The sequence below is a fragment of the Medicago truncatula genome, chromosome 5 (assembly GCF_003473485.1).
Source record: "Medicago truncatula cultivar Jemalong A17 chromosome 5, MtrunA17r5.0-ANR, whole genome shotgun sequence".
NCBI classification, from domain to species: Eukaryota; Viridiplantae; Streptophyta; class Magnoliopsida; order Fabales; family Fabaceae; genus Medicago; species Medicago truncatula.
Window position 1 is genome coordinate 5,681,345 of NC_053046.1, and position 24,186 is coordinate 5,705,530.

Consider the following 24,186-nt stretch of genomic DNA (forward strand, 5'->3'; position numbering starts at 1 on the left):
TATGTTTGGGAGAACCAAAATCTCGAGAAAGATAAAAAAATCTCGCTGTGAAGGTGGATCAATGGAAGAAATTGCTTTATCTTCGAATTTATGGGTGGGTGGCGGGTGAGAGGTTTTTAATGAATGGACGAAGACACCTTGATTGATGGTGGTGTGTTACCCCTATAAGGGCTTGGCGCCTTACCTTGTGAATCGATTGTTATCAAGCGGATTGGGCCTTTGGTTGGTCTTGAGCAATTGGCATAGTATGGTGAAGACCGTTGTTCCAATGGGAAGAGGCTCTTGTTGATGAGTTATTGCCGGTATTTCAACCGACGCTTCTTGGCCAAAATGAAGACTGGTAGGAGAGTACATCAAATGTTGAAAGTTTGATTTTCGGTAAACTTTGTTTATCAATTCCTTTCGTCCAAGTTTTCTCTGCTTTCTAGTGTGGGATCCGAAGGAAGGAAATTGTTGGGAAGGCTTTGGGAAAGTCTCACGCCATCAAAAGTTATTGTCTTCATGTAAATGTTTCGCCATCGTTGCCAACTAGAGAAAATTTGGTGTGGAAAAGAGTATTATCAAATGGGGGAGCCGGGGTGCGTCGTCCATGGTGCCTGAATTGGTCAGAAACAGAGACACATGCATTCATTTTGTGTAGATTTGCAAGTCAAATTTGGTACAAAATCTTAAAATGGATTGGTGCGTCGATGGTTTTTTCGACAAATTTATTCACCTTATTGAGAGTATGCTTAGATAGGAGAAAATCATGTTCATCTATTTTTTCTGTGGGTGTAATTACCACTTGTACTTATCACAATATATGAGAGTAGTACACCAACAAGGTTGCAATGCAATCCAACTCAAGAATTATATTTTATTTTTCACCACCACCCTTTACAATATGGTTCCCACTTTAACATCGTGATGACATAATTTACACAGAATCACACAAATGAAGCAAAAACAAAACTAGAAAACATAGTACTCCTGTATTTATTTTCATGACCTCAGGAAATAGAGTGTCGTCGATTCTTGTTTGGTTTTATTTTACCTTTAGCAGATACAATACCATCCAAACGTGGAAAAGGAGAAAGCTTCCCAAGTTTCTTTGAAACCGAACTTATAAACGATTTACGAGGTAGTGGAGGCTTATCAGCAGAATGAGAATGAGAAGGTGAAGCATTTGCAATAGGACTGTTAACCGTTGATTTTACTGTTGATTTAACAGTTGATTTAAGCGTGGAAATCTCGATCTCTTTTAGTTTCATTTTCAACTTCACTACCTCTAATTTGAGGTCTTCATTTTCTCTTCGCAAGCTTGTAAGTTCATTTGAAACTTGAATATCACCTGAATATACATTTAGTTTGGTGTGAATAGAAGGTGATTCTGCAGTTTCACTTCCATTCATTGCATCGCGAAGTCTTTGCTGTTCGTAATAGAGAACTTGGACAACAGTTTGGACTGGTAACCGGTCGTTTTGAGCTGCATGTGCACATGCTTCTCGTGATAATCTTTGACAGTCCATTATGCTGCAAACTTTCTTTCTCTCCATGTCACTTAAATTGGGATGAGCCTGAAAATTGTCAAATTTTAACTTTATTAGAAAGCAAGTAAAAAATTCGACATTAAAATCAAAATAGTAACACAGTTAAATAATTCATTTTGATTACATACACTACAATAATACATGTTTGGAATGGACAGCAACGCATGTTTGTATAGTAACACATGTTTGGATTAGACAAGCAGAATCACAATGAGTCACCATAATTTTGCCAAAAACAACACAAACTTCACAAAATTACAATGCCACCATGATTTTTTGATTTTGTTAAACTCACTTACAATCCAAACATACAATACAATTATTTGATGTAACGAATAAACTATGACAAAGATGAAGCTCAAGAGAATTATTTTAGGTAGTTATTATATTATCTTGATCAATAGAATGTGAAGACTTGTTTTATTGTTCCCACGTGAGGTATCCGAATACTCTCATAGTCACTGCACTTATGAATCTCGACCATTGGATAAAGATTTTTAGCTCGTACTTTGTGTTGTATTCATAATCAATTTAATGATAGGAAAACACAAGCGGTCCGATCTTCATTCAATGGTCAAGATTCACAATTGTTGTAACTCGCAATCACAGATAATCTATTTCCATAGAGAGATAGGATGTAGAATTAGATGATTGTGAGATAATTCATATTCTAAGTAGTAGTTTTAAAACGGATTTGGTGAAATCAAAATATGAGTCATCCAATTTTCATCCGACTGAGATCTGTGTAGCTTTTGGAAAGTCATGGTAGGGTCATCTTGGTTCCAACATACTCACCGTGATACCAACACAAGCGAAATCTAGCTCTAGAAATGACTGCAATTTTTACCTTTAAATAGATTTTTTTAAATGGCAAAAACTTTATCAAATGACTACAATTTTACCTTTAAATAGATGTCTAAGGCTCTATACATCCCATCTTCTGTAGGTTTTGATTGTTCAGGAATCAACTCAGCTAGACTGATGAACTTTGCAACTGATAAATTCCTGTCAGTTGCTATTTCAGCAAGATAGTTTTCCATTAGCTTTCCAACCCGTTCAATATCACTTTGTGGAGGAGAAAAATATTCATCATCACCATTATAGACAAAGTGGTTTCCAATTTGAGATTCTTGGTAATTATTCATGATCCTTTGAACCGTGTCCACATCGAATAACGTGTCCCCGGTAAATGAATATGAAGGAATGAGAAGATCATCCAGAACAGCTTGTCCTAATTGCATTGCCATTCTTTTCTCCAAATCAAGCCTGCAAGCAACTGTTGTATCAAGATATATCGCTGCACGTAGCAGCATAGATAGAAAGCTTACTGACATTGCATTCTTCTCTTTTGGTAATAGGCTCACTATTGTCTCTAAAATAACCCTCTTTTCATGCTCTTGTCTTGGTTCAATCTTCTTCCTTCCCTTTCCAAATATATCCTGCTCGAAAGAAAGAAAAAATTATTAAGAATTAAGGATTGAATCTCAAGAAAAGAAAAGCTAAGTTACAATGCTTTTGAGTGTATAAAGGTCTAATTAATGTTCGCATTTTTCAAAACATGTATCTTATATACTGCAATCATAGTAATTGTGTTCTTCTTTTCTTTTGCAAACAGGAGATTTCTACCTATGGAGCACCGACACAAATATGAAAATCATCACAACACTAACACATAGACACTCGTTAAATGTAATTATATGTGTCAGTGCGGGAAACAGACACAACTTGTGTCGGTGCTACATAGATCTCTACTCTATAAAAGCATATTTATTTTTAACTTTTCTATCCTTTTTTAGAGAGGGATCTCACCAAACCTCGTAGAGATTTCTGTGCATAGAGCATTAGAATAGGACCAATAGCAAACTGTTTAAACCCTCTAGCCATCATTGCTATTAGAACTCTTTGAAAAAGGTCAATTCTAAGAACAGTTAGATCTTCAGCCCACCAATCAACAACTGGTCTCTGTTGAGATGATACAGAAGACGACATCACTCCGTCGGAGCCACTTTCACTTCTTACAGATGTACACAATTGACTTTCGTTGCAAGCAATATAAGCAATTGCATCTATGCATTTGCTCACCAATTTTGTTTTCTCTGCTATTGGAAGAAGGCTTTCTGAAATATGTAAGATTGAAACAGAACCTGCAATGGTTTTTAGTGCTACATCATTCAAATATGCATCAGTTCTTGCCACCAAGTTCCCAACTGAATAATCTTCTGTCATCTCAAGATATTCGGCCACACATCGAAGCATAGCGATGTTTTCCACATTTATCTCGAAATTTATACCGTAGCAGAATTTTGCTGCTAGTTCAAATGCTTCTGCTCCACCAGGAACATCGGAGAGTTCAACAAAGGACACGTCCGAGTCATTAGATTCTGAGACGAGTTTCCGAATGTATCCACACTTGGAGACTAATGGATACTGCAACGAATTTAATTCATACACACTGTCATATAAAGTTTTTTTGCACTTTTAATCAGTCATAAAAACATATGTAACATCTTGCTTTCAAATTCAAGTTATATATTGAGACAGAAAGAAAAAAACATGACATGTTTTGTAACAAATAAACATTAACAATTGATTGACAAGTGACATCTTACAAGATTAAGAAATCATTACTCTTCACTTGAATGATTCAAAGCAAATAAGTTTGATATATATTATATCTATGCAGCAAAGAGTCACTACCTTATGTAAAGTAAAGGAAGATTCACCAATTTGGACATTGACATCACTTGGAATCTCCTGAGAAAAAATCCTATAATTAAGCAATACAACTCATTGGTTTCAGTTACTAAAATCCAACAAAAGTTAGCAAACAAGAACATGCACAAGAAAAGTGTCAAGTACATTTGACATATATATACATAAACATAAAAAAAAATATACCAGTCACTTGTTCTTTTCATGGCACTAGATAGAAGCTCTTGCTTCTTCACAGACAAGTCACTAGCAGATGTTGTAGTTTTGTCTAGACCACGATCCACCATGGCAAGTACAGAAAGATTTCTACCTCACTATAAATGAAGCAGAAAAAGATTAATGAGTCAGTTATAGTATAGGCTCAAGGACCTTTTTATATTTGAAGACTCCTTTAACATTTTCTTAAGTTTTTATTTATTTTGAAATAAGAACATCAAGTCTTAAATGCTAGTTGAGTTGAAAAGTTTTAGGGAATAATGAGGATAGAGTACTTAGAATTTGAACCTCAAATCAAATAAATTTGTATGCAATGTTAATCCAAGAAATATTTGACCTTGTGAATTTCCCAAACAAGGTCTTCTTATCTAGAAGAAAGGTAATTCTCTGGAGGGTAGAGGAAGGAATATGAGTGGTATTATAGACATTATGAAATGAAAGGAAGGGCAATATACAAGAATGGAGATGTACTTTGTTGTGTGTGGTGTGTGCTTAGGGAATTTGAGTGGAGAGGATGAGATTGTTGGATGTTGATTGGCGTCTAATGTCACTTGTTTCCACTTACCACATGGAAAGTTGAGTTTCTTTCTTACTACTCCCTCTCTAGTCTAAAAATAGAAAATTCTTAAAACAAATATAATCTTATCTTATCCTAAATAATGCCCTTATACTAACCTCTCCTTAATTATAGATGTATTGAGTAAATCATTTGAATTAAGAAAGTTGATTGTTGTATTAATACTTTTTTTAGGGTGTAGTATTAATACATGTTGACAATTGATATTGTTTTACTAAATCATTTGATTTAAAAAAGTTGATTGTTGTATTAATATTTGTTGATAATTGGTATTGTTTTACAAGTTTATTTTTATTTTTAATTTTAATTTTACAAAACAAGTTTACCTATTAAGATAAAGAATTACTTTAAAAAAACCATCCTTGGTGCTGCTTTGTATTAAAACAAAAGAAAAAAGCTCAAAACCATTCTTTTTGGTACTTAACCTTTTTTTTTTTTTTATTACAAAGCTCAAAACCAATTCAATCAACACATCTCAAATGATGTCATTTATTTAATATAAGTTTTTTTTTGGTACAATGTCATTTAATATAAGTTATTTGGAGATCGTGTTGAACAACGACTAAGACATCATTAATGAAACTTTATACGATCCAATAATAAATGTCATATTTTATTAAAAGAAATTCTAATTTTATACTTTTTTTAAATAATCTAGATAATCTTTTTTTTATATTTCATTTTTGCAAATGCTAAATCACATGTTAAAATTATCCATAATTTTACTCAACTTGCATATAGCATTCGCACTTCTTTCTTATAAATGTCTTTAATTTTTTTACATTAAATCATATAAAACTACCGCAAAAAATACATTATGAATAAGAGTAATAACTAACAGTAGAAATTGAGATACTAAATGCTAAGAGCCACTAAATGCTATACTACATGATAATTATTTCAGAAGTTTTTTGGGTCAAAATAAAACAGAAGATTTATGTGGTGGGACATAAAAAATCTACCCACACAGAAATCTGGACTGGCTCAACAACAAGGCCACAAAATCACTAGATTTAGGTCTGCCAATATATCGTACGGTGAAGATAAAGTCACACATTCCATCAAATAAGGAAGAAAAAAAAATAATGTCACAAATGTTGGTAAACATTCTAAAATTACTCTAGTAGTAAAATAAGAAAATAAAAATAATGTCACACACATAGGCAAACATGCTAAAATTACACTAGTAGTCCCCTAAAAAAAATTACTCTAGTAGTCAAAATAAAAAGTTTTATCTCAAAATTTGTTTCGAAAGTTCTTTAAAAACACACTTTAGTTCCAACTTTTCTATTGTTTTTTTTTTTCTCATTGGTTCCGACACCAACATTGATTAAAGTTGTATTTACAACGACGTCAATATATTATATCAATTTTTATATGTCTAAATAATACAACTCAATTTCTTTTAAGGTCTCACTCATCAAGTAACAAATTACTAGAAAGATTGTTGGGTCCCAGCATCAACAATGCTTCTTTTGTCATACTAAGTAACAGTGTTGGCTATTATTTTTCTGCTGATTATATATATATACTTCATACAGTATGCGTTAATTTCCATAGTTGCTGTGTGTAAGAATGGTAGATGCCATCTGCAATAATTGGTGCTCCCATAATAATGAAAACCTTGCTCTAGTACACATCAGAGACATGGTTTAGGTTCGTGTTTTCACATCATGCATGATAAGGGTCCCTTATTGAATGACTAATCATGGATTTTTCTGTCTGATCATTTAATACTCTGATTGGATATTTCAAAATCTGAATCACCTTAGTGCAGACTAATCATAGATATGGCTTACATCGATTCATATAAGTAGGATTTTCCTGTCTGATAGTTACATTGTCTAAATTGGATATTTCAAAATCCAAATTATGCGGTACGTATAAATTGTTCTTACATATAAATTAGTCAAAATCCATTAATAAAAGGCTACCCCATATCAACATTGCTGCTACTTCGTTTTTAATCCATCCATGCCCGCTTAGTACGTTGTGTTGTGTCAACCACTTCCCAACAAATCACAATTATGAAATCATTTATTCTCGTATGATCTAAAATGCCTGGCTAAAAATGACCATGATGATTATCATATTACATACCAGTTATGTTAGAAGGATCCAAATTTGTCTGGTTTATATGTATTTTGTTTCATAAAAATGTCAATTTAAAGGTGTCACATAGAGTTGGGTTAGCCATGTTAGAATTTTTGTAACAAAAGTTAGGCTCCGATTATTTATTGAAAACATTTTTAAGTTTTTATTTTTTAAAATTTATGTTCAATTTAAATTGCTAATAAGGAGACAGAAAATTTATGTGGTAAAATCTAACTTCGGATGTAGATTTCTAAAAAACTTAGGAAGTAGGTAAAGAAAAAATAATTACCGAAATAAAACTAGTTAAAACTTGCTATGTATTCGCAAGAACAAAAACACGGTTAAGCTAATTAGTTTGTAAAGTATTTTGATCCTAATTCTTTTGAGGTGCTCTATTATTAACGTGCTCTCTCGTGGACAGTGCATGAAAATCTCCAAATGATGTGTCATATGTATATGTGAAAATGGTTATGGAGAGTATTAGAAACCGTCCCCATGCCACATGGTATGTGGGCAAATTGTGACAAAATGCAAAAGATAAAATGTCGTGATATCGATTTGAATGTTCAAACATATTTATTCCATTTCCTTTGGTCCTGGCAAAGTGATGCAAAAGTTAAGTTGGACAACATGAGAGATGCGTAGATTAACGGATTGTTGAGTTTGTTTTTAAAAAAATAGATTATTGAGTATCAAAAATGTTTAATAAAAACATTTATTATATCCAAAATTATTGAACTAGAAGCAAGACTGTTAAAAGACGCCTAATAACGTTTAGATTAGATAACACAAGTCTCTTTTAACTAAATCAAGATTCTAGATTCGAATTCAGCCTTGAGAATATATGAAAGTCGGTCACGTGTTAAAACTTTTAAATTCATTAGAATTGTTGCTAGAAGGAGCAAGTTTGAGACTTGAAGGGTTTAGATGCTTAGATTCTTAGGGTTGGCTTGTCAATGGGTTTTTTGTTCACAACAGACTAATATGCAAATGACACTTTCTGATTCAAATCAAGAGTCGTTTAAATAGTAGTGGGCAAGTTCAATCCCCTCAAGGTGAATTTATGTATGCAGTATGTATTATTCGCTAATCATATAATTCTATCAAAGAAAAATTATCATATAATTTAATCATGGGTTATGCTAACAAGTGCTCTAAGGGCTTACGACACTTGTTAAAGATTCAAAAGAGTAAATTATTTATAAATTTTATGTGGAAAAAGTTCTATTTTTAAGTTTCAATGTGTTGACTATACAATTCTCAATAAAAAGTTTCTTTTTTGAATTTTTAAACAAGTGTTTCAAGGACACTTTTTAGCGTTTCTCTTTAATTATACTAATATAAATTGTAATAATATCCCTTAAAAAAATAATGTGAATTTTTTTTTTTTGTGTGTATTTTGTTGTTAGATTCCACCAAATATCAAAAGTGAAGGAATTTAAAATAATTGAGGTTAGATTAAAAAATTTGCAAAAAAGCAAACCACATCCAAAAAAAAAAAAAGTTAATCATAATGTTCCTAATTCTAGGGAGTCTGCAATTGGTTGGATCGTTAAAAAATAGAGTGAGTTGCAAGTAATTTTATGGATTTGTTGAAGGAGTCAGATATTAGTAGGAATTATGCCATCAAAATACTAGACTCATTAAAAAAAGTCTTGTCAATTTAAAATGTCTAACGAGCATGTATTTTTTTATTTTTTTTTACACATAATAAACATGTATTTTGTCATCTCACTTGAGCATATTAAGGCATTAGGTATATGTGTTATCTCAATTATATGTTGCTCAACATCTACTCTTTAATACAGTAAGAAATTTTAACTCACATTTGGTACATTAATGTCTCTCTAAGTGTTAGTCTCTCCGTATTCACGATCCACTGCCAAAAAAGCATTCCTACTCCCACTCCCCTCACAATGTTGAATCGGATATGATATCATACATTTGTTGGAGAAAGAGCAAAAATATATCACATTTTCATCCAAAATTTTAAGCTTTAAATATACGAGTTTTTCACTTGTTTGTTGTTCAACATCTATTTATTTACTACTTACTAAGCCCAAAAGGTCAACATTATTTTGAAGAAGAAAGAATAGGGATGAACAATTTAACTCTCAAATTGATACCTAAGACAAGTCTCAAAAAAGAGTCATTTGATAAATGATACCTACGATTTGTCTAAAATAATAATTAATTTGATTAAAGTAAAGTACTAGTATAAATTAAAAGGTGATTTTAACTTATGTCTTAAGGGTACATATTAAGCAATCTAAAGATAGAAATATTCTCTTAATATTTATGCATTTAATTAATTAAAAGTTAAAATATTAAAATATTAAACTCAATACACGAATTCCAACACAAAAATTATACATTTGACTCATTAACGTGTTTTAAAGACACAAATTAGCATTTCTCTAAATTAAATACTACTATTAACACAAATTGCGAAAATGACTTTTGAGAGTGAAAAGCTTTGAGAAGGAATCATTGCACAACAAAGCAACAAAACCTATAGATTATTATTACTGACTCATTGTTTAAGGAGAAGGGATCACACTCATGGCTATTCTTCTCCTTCTTCCACCATTCACTCTTCTCCCTCTTCATCCCGTCTTCTCTCCATTGGTATAAAGCTCTCACCTTTACTCTACTCTTCACTTTTTAGCTTCTGGGTAATCTTATCATTTTCATTCATTTTTTGCTAGAGTAGATGTCAGTAGTTGAACATAACAATTTTTTTTTTTTATGTTTGTTTGTGAATCTAAGATTTTATTCCCTCTCAGGATTTAAATTTTTTGATATTTTGAGTGCAGGATTTGTTTGTTTTGCACTAATCTACGTATTTGGATACATCACGATACTCTCTCAAATACGGCGAAATTATCGCCTGAATCACGCCTGAGGTATCGACAAAGGGAGATAAGGGAAGATTGAAACTTCAATTTCTACTATCTTGAAAGTGTTCGCGGGAAAATTGAAAAGTTAGATCTGAACCGCAGGATTGATCGGATGGCTGAGGTTTTCTTTGAATATGTGACTGCGGCGGCATTTTATTAACAGCAGAGAATCTGCACACCTTATCCAACCCTGTCCAAAACCCAGCAACACAAACCCCCTTCATCTACAATGTCAAAACCAATACAAAAATCCACAAATCAATCCCATTAATCTTCACAAACCCTCCAATTTTCCACTATCTACATTTCCCATCACAATTCAATCCCCTTCAAACAACAACAATGGAACTCTCATCCTCTTTTTCACTCTCCCCAAAACCAACTAACTTCTCATTCTCATCCTCATTCTCTCCTTTCCCCATCCAAATCCTAATCAAAAACACCAAATCCCGAAACTACCCTCTTCACGTTCTCGCAGTTGCAATAGACCCAACAAAAGACTTCCCTAGAAATAACAATCCTCAACGACTTCTAAAAGAACTAGCAGAACGCAAAAAAATCACTAACCCAAAATCAAAATCACCACCAAGACGTTACATTTTAAAACCCCCACTAGACGATAAAAAACTCGCAGAAAGATTTCTCAACAGTCCACAACTTTCACTAAAATCATTCCCATTGTTAAGTTCTTGTCTACCTTCATTGCGCCTTAACAATGCCGATAAATTATGGATCGATGAGTATTTACTCGAAGCGAAACAAGCCCTTGGATACTCACTTGAACCATCAGAGACATTAGAGGATGATAATCCTGCTAAACAGTTTGATACTTTGTTGTATTTGGCTTTTCAGCATCCTTCGTGTGAGAGAACGAAGCAGAAGCATGTTAGGTCTGGGCATTCCAGGTTGTTTTTCTTAGGGCAATATGTGCTGGAATTGGCATTGGCTGAATTCTTTTTGCAGAGGTATCCGAGGGAATTGCCTGGTCCGATGAGGGAGAGAGTTTATGGGTTGATTGGGAAGGAGAATTTGCCTAAATGGATTAAAGCTGCCAGTTTACAGAATTTGATATTTCCTTATGATAATATGGATAAGATTGTGAGGAGGGATAGAGAAGGACCTGTCAAGTAAGTTATAATTTTACTTCAATGTTCGCGTAGGTTATAATTTTGATATTATGTTGGTGTAAGTTCTTATTGCATGTAATGTAAAATTTCATGTACTTACAAATTACAATAGATTTTGATAACTATGCACTTACACCGCCGTTCAATCAAATTTTACTATGTAGGTATTTGTTGAGATATTTTAATAAACGATATCACTTTACCGAGTTAGCTATATTCTTCTCACATTGCGTAATTTATTTGACGGGGTTAGTTAGATATCATGTGACCGGTCTATGATCATTTGATGTCACTAGCCAAACTGAATTGATTTGTTAGGATAAGGATTAAATATAAGCATTTATTCTCATGAATTAAGCTTGCATCGATATCTCATTATTCATTTGCATAATATAGTTTTATGTCTATGTCTCTTGGTATTTGGAATGATATTAAAAATATAATGTGTGATATGTGCTCAGGAAGTTGAAGATTGGAGAGTTCAGATTTGAAATTATGTTAATATTTGTATTGGCTTCACATAATGAATGATATTTGGACATAAGTCCTTGTGCACTTTTAAGTTTATGTTTCGTACTGTGTCTGATTGTCCCACAGAATGTATATCATGAGTGATATTCGGACATAATGAATGATATTTGGACATAAATCCTTGTGCACTTTTAAGTTTATGTTTCGTACTGTGTCTGATTGTCCCACATAATGTAAATCATGAGTTATAGTGTTATAAACTATAGGTTTAAATAAATACTTATATGAGCGATGACCTTTATATCTGTTGTATTCTTTTTTTTTTAGTAAAAAATATTTGTTGCTATCTCATTTTCAGGCTGAAATTATTTGCTGATAATGAATTCAAAATAAGCTGCATAGCTAGCTTACTGTCTAAACAGGACATAGGAAAGAAAGACAAAAATGTTGAATTCTTAACTTCCCATATGTTGTTATTTAGGGTAATCAATTTGTAGCAGAACCATCTTATATGATTGAGTTGGTCTTTGCACATAATATATTTCTTAATTGAATTGTTTGCTGCATTTTCACATTTGTTATTCTATTGTAGGTCGGTATTTTGGGCTTTGTTTGGGGCAATCTATCTTTGTTTTGGTCTTCCAGAAGTCTACCGTGTTCTTTTTGAAGTCTTCGGAATGGATCCAGATGATGAGGATTGCCAGCCTAGGGAGCGCAGACAACTTGAAGATGTGGATTATGTATCTGCTGAGTTTGAAAACAAGCTAAACTGGCAAGATATTGTTGCTTATAAGGCAAGCTATACATATCTTCTGTTAAGAGTGTTATTTATTTTTAAAATGTTAGCACATCAAGATCCATTTATTATGAGCAACTGCACATAGCTCAGACTTGTTTAATCTGATTACGTAGCTAATTCAACTGCGCTTTCTGCACGATTACTAAATTCTGATGCAATATTACTTTCCTACAATCGAATGTTCTTATATTGAGGCATAAATGATGTTCACTGTTCTTCATTCAGCCTCCTGCAGATGCTCTGTTTACTCATCCAAGGCTGTTTAGAGCATGTGTTCCCCCTGGCATGCATCGATTCAGAGGAAATATATGGGATTATGATAGCAGACCCCAAGTTATGAGAGCACTTGGATATCCATTAGAAATGACAGACAGAATTCCAGAAATTACTGAAGCCAGGAATATAGAGCTTGGACTTGGATTGCAGGTAGCTCTACTATTGCCCTCTCATTCTACTTTCCCATTTTCCCTTTCTTGCTATTTAAAGCACAAATCTGGCCTCTCTTGCTAGAGTAGGGCTGCTCTATCTAGTTATAAGTTTAAAAGTTTGCTCCCTTTGCTGATGTTGAATGTCTTGTCCACTTGCAGCTTTGTTTTCTGCATCCATCAAAGTACAAATTTGAGCATCCTCGATTTTGCTTTGAGAGATTAGAATATGTTGGAAAAACAATACAGGTATTGTTCTTTCTACTGTCTATAGGACAATTCCACATCATTTGTGGAAAGTCTTCTGGAAGACTCTAATTTCATTAATGAAATATATCATCTTCTGTCCCCTTTCCCTATTTCCCCAATATAGTTTTTCCTTTTCAATACGACATAGTAGTGAAATCGAGATACGTATCGTGTATTGTTCGACCACTTTTTTGAATCATGTATCATATTTTGTATGGTAAGATACATAAACAAAAAAAAAGACTTCAAATATCATATATAAACTCCAAAATACTTCAAATATCATATATAAACTTCAAGATACTTCAAAACTCATGTCATAAACAAAAGTGAATAACATAAAACATCCTTAATTCAATCAAAATCAAACATATAGTGTATAGTGTTGAGAAACAGCGCTTGTATGTGTTGGAAGCCGTAAAGAAAGAGAAGGTGAGTGGCTTTTGGGAATAGCTCCAAATTAATTGGTAGTTTACAAAACAAAACTCTTGAATACAAAAGGGTTCACCTGCAATATCTGTTGGGTCACATAAACCCAACCCCAGAAAAGCGGGTAATTTTGAGCTTTCTGGCGGGTCATGTAAAACCTGACCCAGCTCCAGAACTGATCCATAAAATAAACGGGATTTTTTTTTTGAATTTTTTCCGGGTCGTGCAACTCGACCTGGTTTCTGCAACTGAAACGTAAATGTCATAGTATCATAGGATACCATATTGAATCGGGATACATGGGATACGCCTGCAATACAACATCATTTGGGATACAGACCCTGATACGTATCCCCCATGGCTGTTTTCGTATTGTATCGCGGGCATACGTGGGATACTAACTACACTGTGACATACAACAAAAAACAGTTGACTCACAAATCATCACCCCCTCTCGAAAATTTGAGTTTACTCTTGATATTTCCAATGCAGTCTTTATTGATGCAACACTGCTCACCAGTTGACAAACTACTCTCTATCATTTCTTAACAGCTTTACCGTCTCCTGCCTCCATCAAGATTTATATAATTTAGATTTCATTTGTTCTATTATCAGAAATACGATAAATAGCTCTGCTAAACTTTACACGAATCTTGAATAGAAAAAAGTGAGGTGCGGAGACGGGGTCTGGGACTCATGGTAATTTATTTCATTATTCTGAAAAATAGATTGCAACATGTATTACCTGTAACATGAAAACCATGTTATGTTGCAAGCATTACAAGTTAACTAAGTTTCCTTTATTTCCTGACCCTGATCTTAGATGTGAAAAGTTTTCATGAAAAATCAGTAAAAAAAAATAATCCATGAAATACCTAAGGGTGTGTTTGGATTGAGGAGGGGAGGGTTCACTTTTATTTTTTAAATTACGAACAATGTAAAATGTTTTTTTAAAATAGATTAAGTGTTTTTGAAGTATTATATCATCATCAATCATGTTGTTAATTCAATTTTCTAAAAAAGAAAAATGAGCCCTCTCCTCCCTTCCCTTCCCCTCCTAAACCCTCAATCCAAACACACCCTAAGAGAAAGATGGGGGAGGAATTATGCGGAATTTCCACTCAGATGTGGGCATGAAAAAACTGAGATGTTTTTAGCTCAGAAGAATAGCTGCAGTACAATTACAGGAAGGGATGTTTGGTTTGTGTTTATGATTCAATATAATTGTTTGAAAGTTACTGAAGACGAGGCTTGAGGTATTGGTTTGAGACTTTGAGCAGTGGCATATGTTTAGAGTTACAAAGCATGAGATTCTGAAATAGAAACAAGAGAGGTGGGTGACCATGTTTTTGAGGCTTGATGCAGAGTGAGACACAGGAGCCTAATATGTGTGTGTGATTTTGAAAGACGAACAAAAAAGATGATCCTAACAAGGTGTTGGGACAGATGCTGAGGGGGAGAGAGTTTGAAACAGAAATGGTGAACTGAGTGTCTCCCGAGCTTGTGGAAGGAGAAACCTTATGTGAGCCGGTGGAAGCACAAATTTTTTAAATATTTAATTGATGTGTCACATTATTACTAACGAGACAGGAAAAGGGGACAGACAATTTTGTTAATATTTACTATCTACTTCTATATTTTATATATAGTTTTCTCCTTCATTGAATACTTCATGAATTACAACGTTTTTATTTTCTTAAGGATTTGGTGATGGCTGAAAGATTGTTGATGAAGCATTTAGATGCTCCTGGGTTGTGGCTGCAAGAGAAACATCGCCGCATTCTTCTGAACAAATTTTGTGGAAGATACTTGAGGGCCAAACAGCTTCACCGTTTTATTATATATGATGATAATGTTCAAAACGCTTATGAGCGCAACCGGAGACGGAGAAACCCAGCCACAACAGCTGTTAATCAAGCTATTCATGGACTCTCGTATCTTGTTTATGGGAAACGCGATGTGAGACGTCTGATGTTTGAGTATTTTGACTTTGAGCAGATTCAGCCTAAAGAGGTCTAAATATGAGACAAGAATGACATGGCAATAGAGTACTCTCGGTTTTCTTTTTCACATTTTATTTTTCCATCCCCTTGCTTTTCCATACCATGATTTGATCCACTTAGTTATTAGGTTATTTACAAATTCTTCTTTGAAAGTTGCTCTTGTATATATTCATTGTACTCTACTTGTTAGAACTGGGCGCCTTAGATAACCGGAACAGAGATGAGGATACATATGTGACTGCTTGTTCTACTCTCCATGGCTCATATCATGGAGCAAAAACATGATTACAAAAATGTGCTGTATGATTATTTGAAAATTCAATTTGGGATTTTTAATGAATAAATGAGAAAACTAAGTGTAGCCTTAACTTGTATCATTTTGAAGTAGTGTTTAAGAAACAGAAATGTCTACCATTTTTGGCTGACAAGCAATTCTACATGTTTTGGTTGAAAAGGTTGTGTTTATTGCGATGTCCATTGGCAAAAAAGATTTTCATTGAATCAGATTGCTTCAATTAATGTGCTGATTTAAAGCGTGCCCTTGTGAAAAAGAGGATAACTGTATAGAGTAATTCCTTCAAGCATTTTAAGCGAATTTAAGGTTGAATTACAAGCATCTATCATCCATTCAAATTAAAACAGAGGTGAAAAAGAGGAGAGATAGGTGTTAGAGAGAGACTACTTGATGATTAAACAGAGCTTTTATCATCATTCTGTTTGTGATTTTATTTCTTTATTTTTATTCTTCAGGGATAACTGTATAGAGTAACTCCTTCAAGCATTTTAAGCGAATTTAAGGTTGAATTACAAGCATTTTTTAACAGTCTTAAATAATAAGTTTTTATAGAAACCGATGAACTCAATGTATTAGAAATCGAACTAAATTGTATTTTCGCTACTATAGAACTTTATTTGAAGCTATTTACGAAGGGAAATTAAACTATTTAACATTTTATTAACAATGAATCTTTAAAGAGAGTCCTTAGAGCATTCATTAACAATACTCATTTAGGAAATAATATTTGAACTTGAGACTACATACATGAGGAACACATGTGTATTCACCATAAGATGATTAACTCGTGAGAGCAATATTTGAAGCCTATAATCTCTGTACCTGTCTGTGAACTTTCTTGCTAGGCCTAGAACCACCATCACTTCACCCCTTTGTTCTCATTCTCATACACACCCAAGCCACCACTCAATTCGCCAAAAATAACACCAACACAATCACCTCATTTACCAGGAGTTTCTTTCAATCTCAACAACACAACCACCCACCCACAAGATTGCCCACTTTATTTAACATACCTCAAACTATAATCCACATGTAACCTCTCATTCTTCAACAATGTGATGATGTCTACTTCAACAATACCTTTTGATTATGCTAATGTAAGATCATGTATAATTCTTAAATCGCCAATGAAATTGTAAAAGGGTCTATACTTCCCAGTCCAACTGAATCGAATAGCCTTTACTAAACAAACATAGATTTTAGTTTTGCAGTGCCTTTACAATTTTCTATGTTATCTCTTCAGCAAAGGAGTACTATAATCCCAGTAAACACAATTACAATGAATGCATTTCTTAATTAAGGCTCCTAACATAAAATATTTAGCCTATATTATCAAAAATTTAGAGCGAGTTTGAACTTTTCTTTTTTGACCAAAAAGTGAGTTTGAACCGGTAAGACATTTTCTGCTTAAATTGTCTGCAAGTAGCTCACGTGGTTAGTAATTTTCCAATTTAGAGATAAATTTGAAATTTCATTAGTTTTGAGAACAGAACAATAACAATTTCTAAAATTAAGCATATCTCAAAACCACAGACAACATAGAACAATACTTAAACGATGAATCACGAAAAAAAAACTTAAATTTATGTGAAAATCACTCATCTAAATAAAAACATAGAGAAAAAGAAAAAGAGGAATGATTCGGATATTTTTTTTATTTTAATCACCCCTTCAATAAAGAAAATAAGAGAAGATTTAGATGGACAAAATTAAAACCAACTTGTTAACAAGGAGAGTGAGAAAATAGTTCAGATTTAAAATTAATTACCGTGGAACTCAATTTTACAAATCCGTTTAAACTATTATAACCAAAATTAATTTAATTGTCAAAAAACCAAAATTAATTTTACCAAATCATTTATTTGAAAATCATTTTTCACAAAGAGAACCAAAGAGATTTGAGGTAAAAACGTCGTCATCATATTCATCATTTTAAAACAGTTTTGCATCTCCATTGCAACGAGAAGTTACTGTACTCTCTGAACCTTTTCTCATCAATCAAATCTATCTCGGATCCGAACTGAATATAAATAATACATTATTACATTCTCTCTTCGCGCGTTTTCAAATCAATACTATATAAAACGCCAATGGGAGTGGTTATTGAAAGCTCCATTTGGGAACTGAATCCATCAATTTTCATCTTCATCTTCGTTTGTTGCATCTTCTCGATCTTTCTTTATCCTCATGCTTCTAACCGAACTTCCACAATCTTCGATCATGGAATCTCTTCATCATTTCTTCGTTTCCAACGCAACTTCCTCGTCATTTATTCTCTCGCTTCAGGTTTGTTTTCTTTCTCAATTTGAAATTGTTAGGTTTTCTAGAAAATGTGATAGATCGGAATCTTTTAATCATTTTAGGTTCATTTTCTTCTTCAATTTAACAGCACTGTTAGGTTTAATCGAAAATGTGAGAGGAAATTTTGAGTTTAATAGTTTATAGAGGTTGAAATTAGAATCTGTGTAACTTAGGTAGAACATTCATTATATTCTTAGTTTTTGTTATGAAGTTTTATTTGTATATTTTTATTTTTAAATCTGTTATGTTTTGGAAATTGAATATTGAGTTCGATTTTGTTCATTTTCTTCTTCAATTTAATACTGATAGGTTTCGTAGAAAATGTGATAAATCTGATTTTGATATTTTGAATTTCTTTTGTTCTTGGAGGTGGAATTTGAATCTCTGCAGATGAATATTCATTGTTTTCTTAATTTTTGTAATGAAATTTTATTTGTATATTATTATTTCTAAATCTGTTATGATTTGGAAACTGAATGTTGAATTTGATTTTGTTTGTAATGATTCTCAATTGAGTTTTAGATCGGAGGTGTGAAATTATGAATAATGAATATTCATTGTTTGCTTGTAGAATCTCCGCGTAACTAAGCTGAATAATATTCATTGTTTTCTTAATTTTTGTTAAGAAATTTTATTTGTATATTGTTTTTCTAAAGCGGTTATGTTTTGGAAACTGAATAGTGAATTCAATTTTGTTTGTAATGATAGTTACTCAGTTAAGTTTTATAGATTGGAGGTCTGAAATTATGAATGATCATTTCATTTGTTGCAAATTTCTGTTTTCTCAGTTGTGGAAGGTCTATGGTCAGTGTTTGGGGAGTTTGAGTTAGCTTCACATGGATTTGACAGGGAGAAGATGATCATGTCTCTCTGTTATGGTTATACAACTGCTCTCTTTGCCGCTCCTTTCCTTGGCATGCTTTCAGATTTGATGTGAGTCTCTAGTTTTACGCGCTGTCATTACTAGATCAATTAGAAACCCTAATTATGTTTTTGTAATTCAGTATTTGTAAATATAAGAAAATTTTGTTGCAGTAAATAAGATTTGTTTAATTATTTTATGTTGTAGTGATATTTATCAGCCAAATTATAGTATGAAGTTCCTTCCTTGTGGAAGAATTACTAACACTGATTGTTGATATTTCTCAATTCGCTGATGTATTTTATGTTGATTTTGGTGGATATTTGAGATGATTATTATGGAGTACTTTTTATTTTGAAAATGCAACCTTCCAAGAACTGTACATTTCCAAATTTTAAGGATGATTCTATGTGATTTGAACTTGAAGCAGGATTTGCTATTACTGATATAAACATCTTTGTTATTCCAGAAGTACTACCTAAACAATGCACAATCAAGACAAGCATTTTCCAAAAGAAATTTTGAAGTTAATGTTAAACTAACTTACCACTTTCTATATGTATAGAGGTCAGAAGAAAGTTTGTTTGATCTTTTGCATCCTACACTTATTTGTTGGTGTATGGAAGAAGATTACGCAGCAACCAAGCATTTTCATGACTAGCATATGTCTCTCTATGGCCAATACAATATTCTCATTCAGTTTTGAGACTTGGATGGTCATTCAACATGAGAAGGTAATCAGTAATTTTCTTCTGTTATCTTCAGTAAGAGCTCAGTTCTTCCTTATTAAATAACTTGATTCAGATTTTATTTCTTTTCACCTAAATGTCAATCTTATTTTTTTGTATTTTGTGTGCAGCAAGGACACAGGCTTGACTCACTTAATGACACATATTGGTTAATGACTTTCTTTGAGTCTGCATGTTTTATTGCCAGCCAAATGTTTGCAAATTGGCTGATTGATAATAATATGGAGAAAAACACTGCTCCTTCCTCTGCTGTCATCTTCTTAGCAATCATATGCTTCATTTTGCTCACCAGAGGATGGACAGAAACCCCAGGAACAACATCTTTTAAGGAGTATAGTATGTCCTTCTATACATATATTTTTGGTGGTGAGCTCGCATGCTTTTCTCAGGCTTCTTTACTCTTTATTCTTTTATAATAATAAACGGTTCATTATTTTATTTATTTTTAAAAAGTTACACTATTTTCAGTACCCAACATTTCTTTGGAAATCAGATAACTTGTCAATTAGTAACCATAAACATTCTAGAATTACAAAGAAGCTGGTCCATTTGATTTATGTCGCTAGTAGATGAATTTTGATGCCTTGTCTTCAGGTCATGTATAGTCTTTTACCATGAGTCAATGTTATAAAAGCCTATTTCTTTCCTTCATTATTTTCTACCTATTTACCCAAGCTTTCCTTTTCCTAATTGTTCTCTTCCCTTGCTATCCCTGATATATTTGGTTCTCAATTACTTCCCCTTGACAGTTTTTGCTTTGCATCGTTTTTATATTGTTTCATAAATATATGGTTCACCATTAATTCCTTTCTTGTGTTGCAAGAAACCGGCTACAAGAATCTACTGGAAAATGGAAATACCATAAGACAGGAAATATACCCGTAGTAGTTCAACTGTATTAAATTTGGATCTAATGGCTGAAATTTAACCTTTTTGACAGCATGAAAATGTATCTCGGAATTTGTTTTGCTCTTTTGCAATTGTTAAGTTTCTGATGATCAACCATTTGCTTGTGATCTTTTTATATGCAATTTTCCTTGTCAACAGTTCGATCTTGTTTTTAGTTTAGTTTCATTTTCAAGCTGTATTAGACCTGAATTGTGCATGATAAAGTCTATCTCTATGTTCAAACTGACATGGTATAATAATAATAATAAATAATAATAATTTATTAGGTTAGATGTGGAAAAGAGTTGGCACTAGAGAAACACATTCCATCAATGTAAAATTTAAGTGACATACTGATTATGATTTATAATCCACAGATAAAAGGATATGGCTGTTGACATGGGCACAGACTAGCCTTCACTTCTCCATTGGACTTTTTTGGATTCTTTGGGCACCTACTGTGGTGGTATGATATCAAAATTTTAGAGTATAGCTTGTGATATACAGTGTCTTCAATTTATTTGGAGAATATTTGAAACAGTTTGAACATGAGCATATTGCATTGTATGAATGTTTTACTGGCTTACTTTTGTTCAGGATCTTTGTATTGGCGAACCTAGAAATGAACTTAATTCAGAAATTAATAAGGGATTTTGTTGTTCAGTTCATTATTTTAGGAAGATGTGTCCATGATTGAATCTTTTTGAATAAAACGCTTCATGTTATTGAACCTGTTATATTTTCAGTTTCAGTATATATTTATGTACTCTTAATGCATGTGATTTTAGGCTGACGGGCGAGAAGTGCAATTAGGATTGATTTTTACATGCTTTTTGGGCTCAAGGATGCTAGGAAGCACTGTTTTTCCGTGTCTCACTAGTGGACCATCATCACTTAGAATTGAGGACTGCCTAGTATTTGCATACATCATATTGGCTGTTCTCTTGTCTATTGTGGCCTATGACTATCAGGTGCAGTTGTTATTGTCTTTAAAAAGTCTCAAATATACTTTTGGTCAGATTTTCAATCTTGAAGTCTACATTTGACTCATCAATTTTTCATGTGCAGGAAATTGGAGTTCTTGTGACACTTTTTAGCTTGTTTCATGCTTGTGTTGGCTTCGTTTTACCATCACTTGCTAGATTGAGGACCATGTAATCTCATTACAAAGAGTTGTACTTCTTTGTTTGCTCAATAATGGATTTATATTTTTAATTTCCTTGTTTGCAGGTATGTACCTAATGAATTGCGTGGAGGGATGATGGGGCTCTCTCTTGCCCCTGCAAATGCTGCAATTCTGCTATCTGTGGTGCAGGTGTGTATTTATGCATAATTTTTTTTCTTCTTCTGAATTGTAGGAAATGTTTAATTATCCATTTTGGCATTATTAACATGAGTTGACATGAGCCATATCGTATGAGTAAAGATAACTTTTTGAGGTTTTGAAGTTAGAATGGCATAATTGTGGACTCGATGGCATAAGAATTTGCTATTCAAGAGTGGCCCTATTTAAATTCTTCCGTTGTTAATAAAAGCAGCAGATACTAGTCCTTGTTTAAATTCTTATTGTGCCATCAAGAGTCATCTATGAAATAATTTATCAAGCTGGCTGCCACTGCTTTGAAATTGGCCATAACTTTTTTGATTGCCCCCACCTTTTCCCTGAAGTTTATTAGCTTATAGGGTGATATTGCCTACATATTAGGTTCACAAAGAAGGGTTAAATTAAATCCATAGAATGATATTTTAGGTGTAATATACCTTTAGGCTCTGTTTGCGGGATTGGGGGGAGGGGAGTAGACAGTAGAATGAAAAATAGAGAGATCTTCCATCTTTTTTGAAATAGTGATTTTGTAGAGAATGATAAACTAATGTTTATGATTAATATATTTAATTTTGAAAGTATTATAACAACATAGATTGAATTCGAAGAAATTATATAAACCCTCCAAAATCCTCCTACGGTACAATAATAAACCCCCCAAAGTCATCCCCTCCCAAAGCCCTTCATCACTTTTACTTCTTCATTCCTTTTTCCCAAATCCCTTTCCTCCCCTCCCCTCCAAACTCGCAAACAGAGCCTTAAGGGAGTTGTGGTACCGCAAGGGTTCTGTTTCTTAGTTGTTTTTTCTGGAACAAGGTTATGTTCCTAAGTTATTTAGTATTTATTACTTATTATTAGTTTTATTATAAATGTTCGGAAATTTTCATTAAACATATTCAACAAGCAATAATTGATTGACATTCACTTTTGCTACACTTGGAAAAAGGCTACCAGGGTAATCCATCTCTTGAATATTTGTTTGCAATATTCTCAATGCATCTGTCTAAAAATGATTTTATGAAGGAAAAAAAAAGTATTTCTCAATCATTTTATTTGTATTTTCTGTCATATAAACTCCCTTTCTACTTTTGCAGGGTGGCTATTATCGAAATGTTGGAAATGCAACTCTAATGGCGTTTGGTGTGTTTGGTTTGTTATTAGCAGCTGGATGCATGCATGCCCTGAAGCAATGTGGGAAGCAACCTTATAACAACTGGCATAAACAGTGAATGTATATATACACCCCCTTTTGCAGGATTTGGTAGTGGTGGATGTCAGTCTCTCTCGTTGTACACTACGGGGTGTAAAAAGATTAATAACTTAGATGATGAAATTGAAAATGCAGGCAAGAGTGAAAGGAAATCAGAGAAACACAACATCAACTATTAGTGAATACAACATCTTTTAGTGAATGCTGAACTGGACTGTTATTGGGGTACTTTCTGTTAAGGAGACTGAACATTGAAACATCGCAGTTTAATTCATTCTTTGAATTCAGTCTGTGATACCAAGTTCTCTTCTACTTCATGTCTACCATTTCAAATTATGGAAGAATAATGGGTTTATGATTCTGCCGATATATTGTAACTTCCATTCTTTTCTCCTTGTCTTTGCTTATGGAGGATATAATCAACTAAGCAAGCATCTGAAGCCGCTATCACAATCTGCAAACGGAGGGACATGGAAGTTTCTCTGGAAATGCACATGAAGATCACAAGGTGAAAATTGATTCTTATCATTTAGGCTTCGCTAGCGTCACTGATGTGAGTTGGGATTGTTAGTTATAGAGAATTTAGTGTATCAGTATTAGTATAATATAACACCTGACTAATCCTTGCATGCTAACAAGTTCTGAGCAACAAAAAAAAAAAAGTTTTTATGGTGTCAACACTTGCAACCGTGTTAATGTGATTTTTATTAATGTGGGGTACTCAAATCTAGCAAGTAGGTAGGATGCTTATTCTTCTATTTGTGCTTGTATTATACTAAAAAGAGCAATGTAAAAAAACTTCCTGATAAATAGATGTTAGTTTAATGTTTTTTCACCTATTAGGAAGAGTAGTTATTTCTGTACATTATAAAAGTATTTCTTTTCTTTTCTTTAAAAAAAAAGTATTTCTTTTGAAGTTAATCCAAACTCATCATAACAATCACAATTTAATTTTAGCTTTGAAAGTTTATGTTTTTCTTTTTCTTGTTGATCTGCAAATACAAAAAGTAGATATTAAAGACC

At 33.1% G+C, this 24,186-nt stretch overlaps 3 protein-coding genes across 6 annotated transcripts; 2 read left to right on the plus strand and 1 right to left on the minus strand.

Annotated features, from left to right (window-relative positions):
* Nucleotides 1-825: 825 nt before the first annotated feature.
* LOC11429412 (BTB/POZ domain-containing protein SR1IP1) lies at nucleotides 826-5,007 on the minus strand. Of its 2 annotated transcripts, none has more exons than XM_024783650.2 (6): nucleotides 4,795-5,007; nucleotides 4,428-4,555; nucleotides 4,227-4,296; nucleotides 3,339-3,956; nucleotides 2,432-2,968; nucleotides 826-1,556 (listed from the first exon to the last, which is right to left on the minus strand). In XM_024783650.2, the coding sequence occupies exons 2-6, from the start codon at nucleotides 4,526-4,528 to the stop codon at nucleotides 990-992; spliced, it is 1,893 nt and encodes a 630-aa protein (XP_024639418.1). In that variant the 5' UTR covers nucleotides 4,529-4,555; nucleotides 4,795-5,007; the 3' UTR covers nucleotides 826-989. The 2 variants fall into 2 exon arrangements, with proteins under 2 accessions (XP_024639418.1, XP_024639417.1); XM_024783649.2 differs by having other exon boundaries at nucleotides 4,746-5,007.
* A 4,636-nt stretch (nucleotides 5,008-9,643) lies between these two features.
* LOC11415499 (ribonuclease III domain-containing protein RNC1, chloroplastic) lies at nucleotides 9,644-15,905 on the plus strand. 2 transcript variants are annotated; one of them, XM_003611578.4, is made up of 6 exons: nucleotides 9,644-9,756; nucleotides 9,945-11,155; nucleotides 12,219-12,420; nucleotides 12,651-12,851; nucleotides 13,013-13,099; nucleotides 15,230-15,905. In XM_003611578.4, the coding sequence occupies exons 2-6, from the start codon at nucleotides 10,371-10,373 to the stop codon at nucleotides 15,545-15,547; spliced, it is 1,593 nt and encodes a 530-aa protein (XP_003611626.2). In that variant the 5' UTR covers nucleotides 9,644-9,756; nucleotides 9,945-10,370; the 3' UTR covers nucleotides 15,548-15,905. The 2 variants fall into 2 exon arrangements, with proteins under 2 accessions (XP_003611626.2, XP_024640915.1); XM_024785147.2 differs by lacking the exons at nucleotides 9,644-9,756; nucleotides 9,945-11,155 and having other exon boundaries at nucleotides 12,286-12,420; nucleotides 12,661-12,851.
* Nucleotides 15,906-17,740: 1,835 nt separating this feature from the next.
* Nucleotides 17,741-24,002, plus strand: LOC11407025 (molybdate-anion transporter). Of its 2 annotated transcripts, XM_024783206.2 has the most exons (10): nucleotides 17,741-18,115; nucleotides 18,919-19,063; nucleotides 19,558-19,726; nucleotides 19,852-20,107; nucleotides 21,007-21,095; nucleotides 21,418-21,600; nucleotides 21,698-21,783; nucleotides 21,860-21,944; nucleotides 23,048-23,184; nucleotides 23,299-24,002. In XM_024783206.2, exons 1-9 carry the CDS (start codon nucleotides 17,920-17,922, stop codon nucleotides 23,180-23,182), a joined length of 1,344 nt encoding a protein of 447 aa, XP_024638974.1. In that variant the 5' UTR covers nucleotides 17,741-17,919; the 3' UTR covers nucleotides 23,183-23,184; nucleotides 23,299-24,002. The 2 variants fall into 2 exon arrangements, with proteins under 2 accessions (XP_024638974.1, XP_003611627.1); XM_003611579.4 differs by having other exon boundaries at nucleotides 17,742-18,115; nucleotides 23,048-24,002.
* The last annotated feature ends 184 nt before the right edge of the window (nucleotides 24,003-24,186 follow it).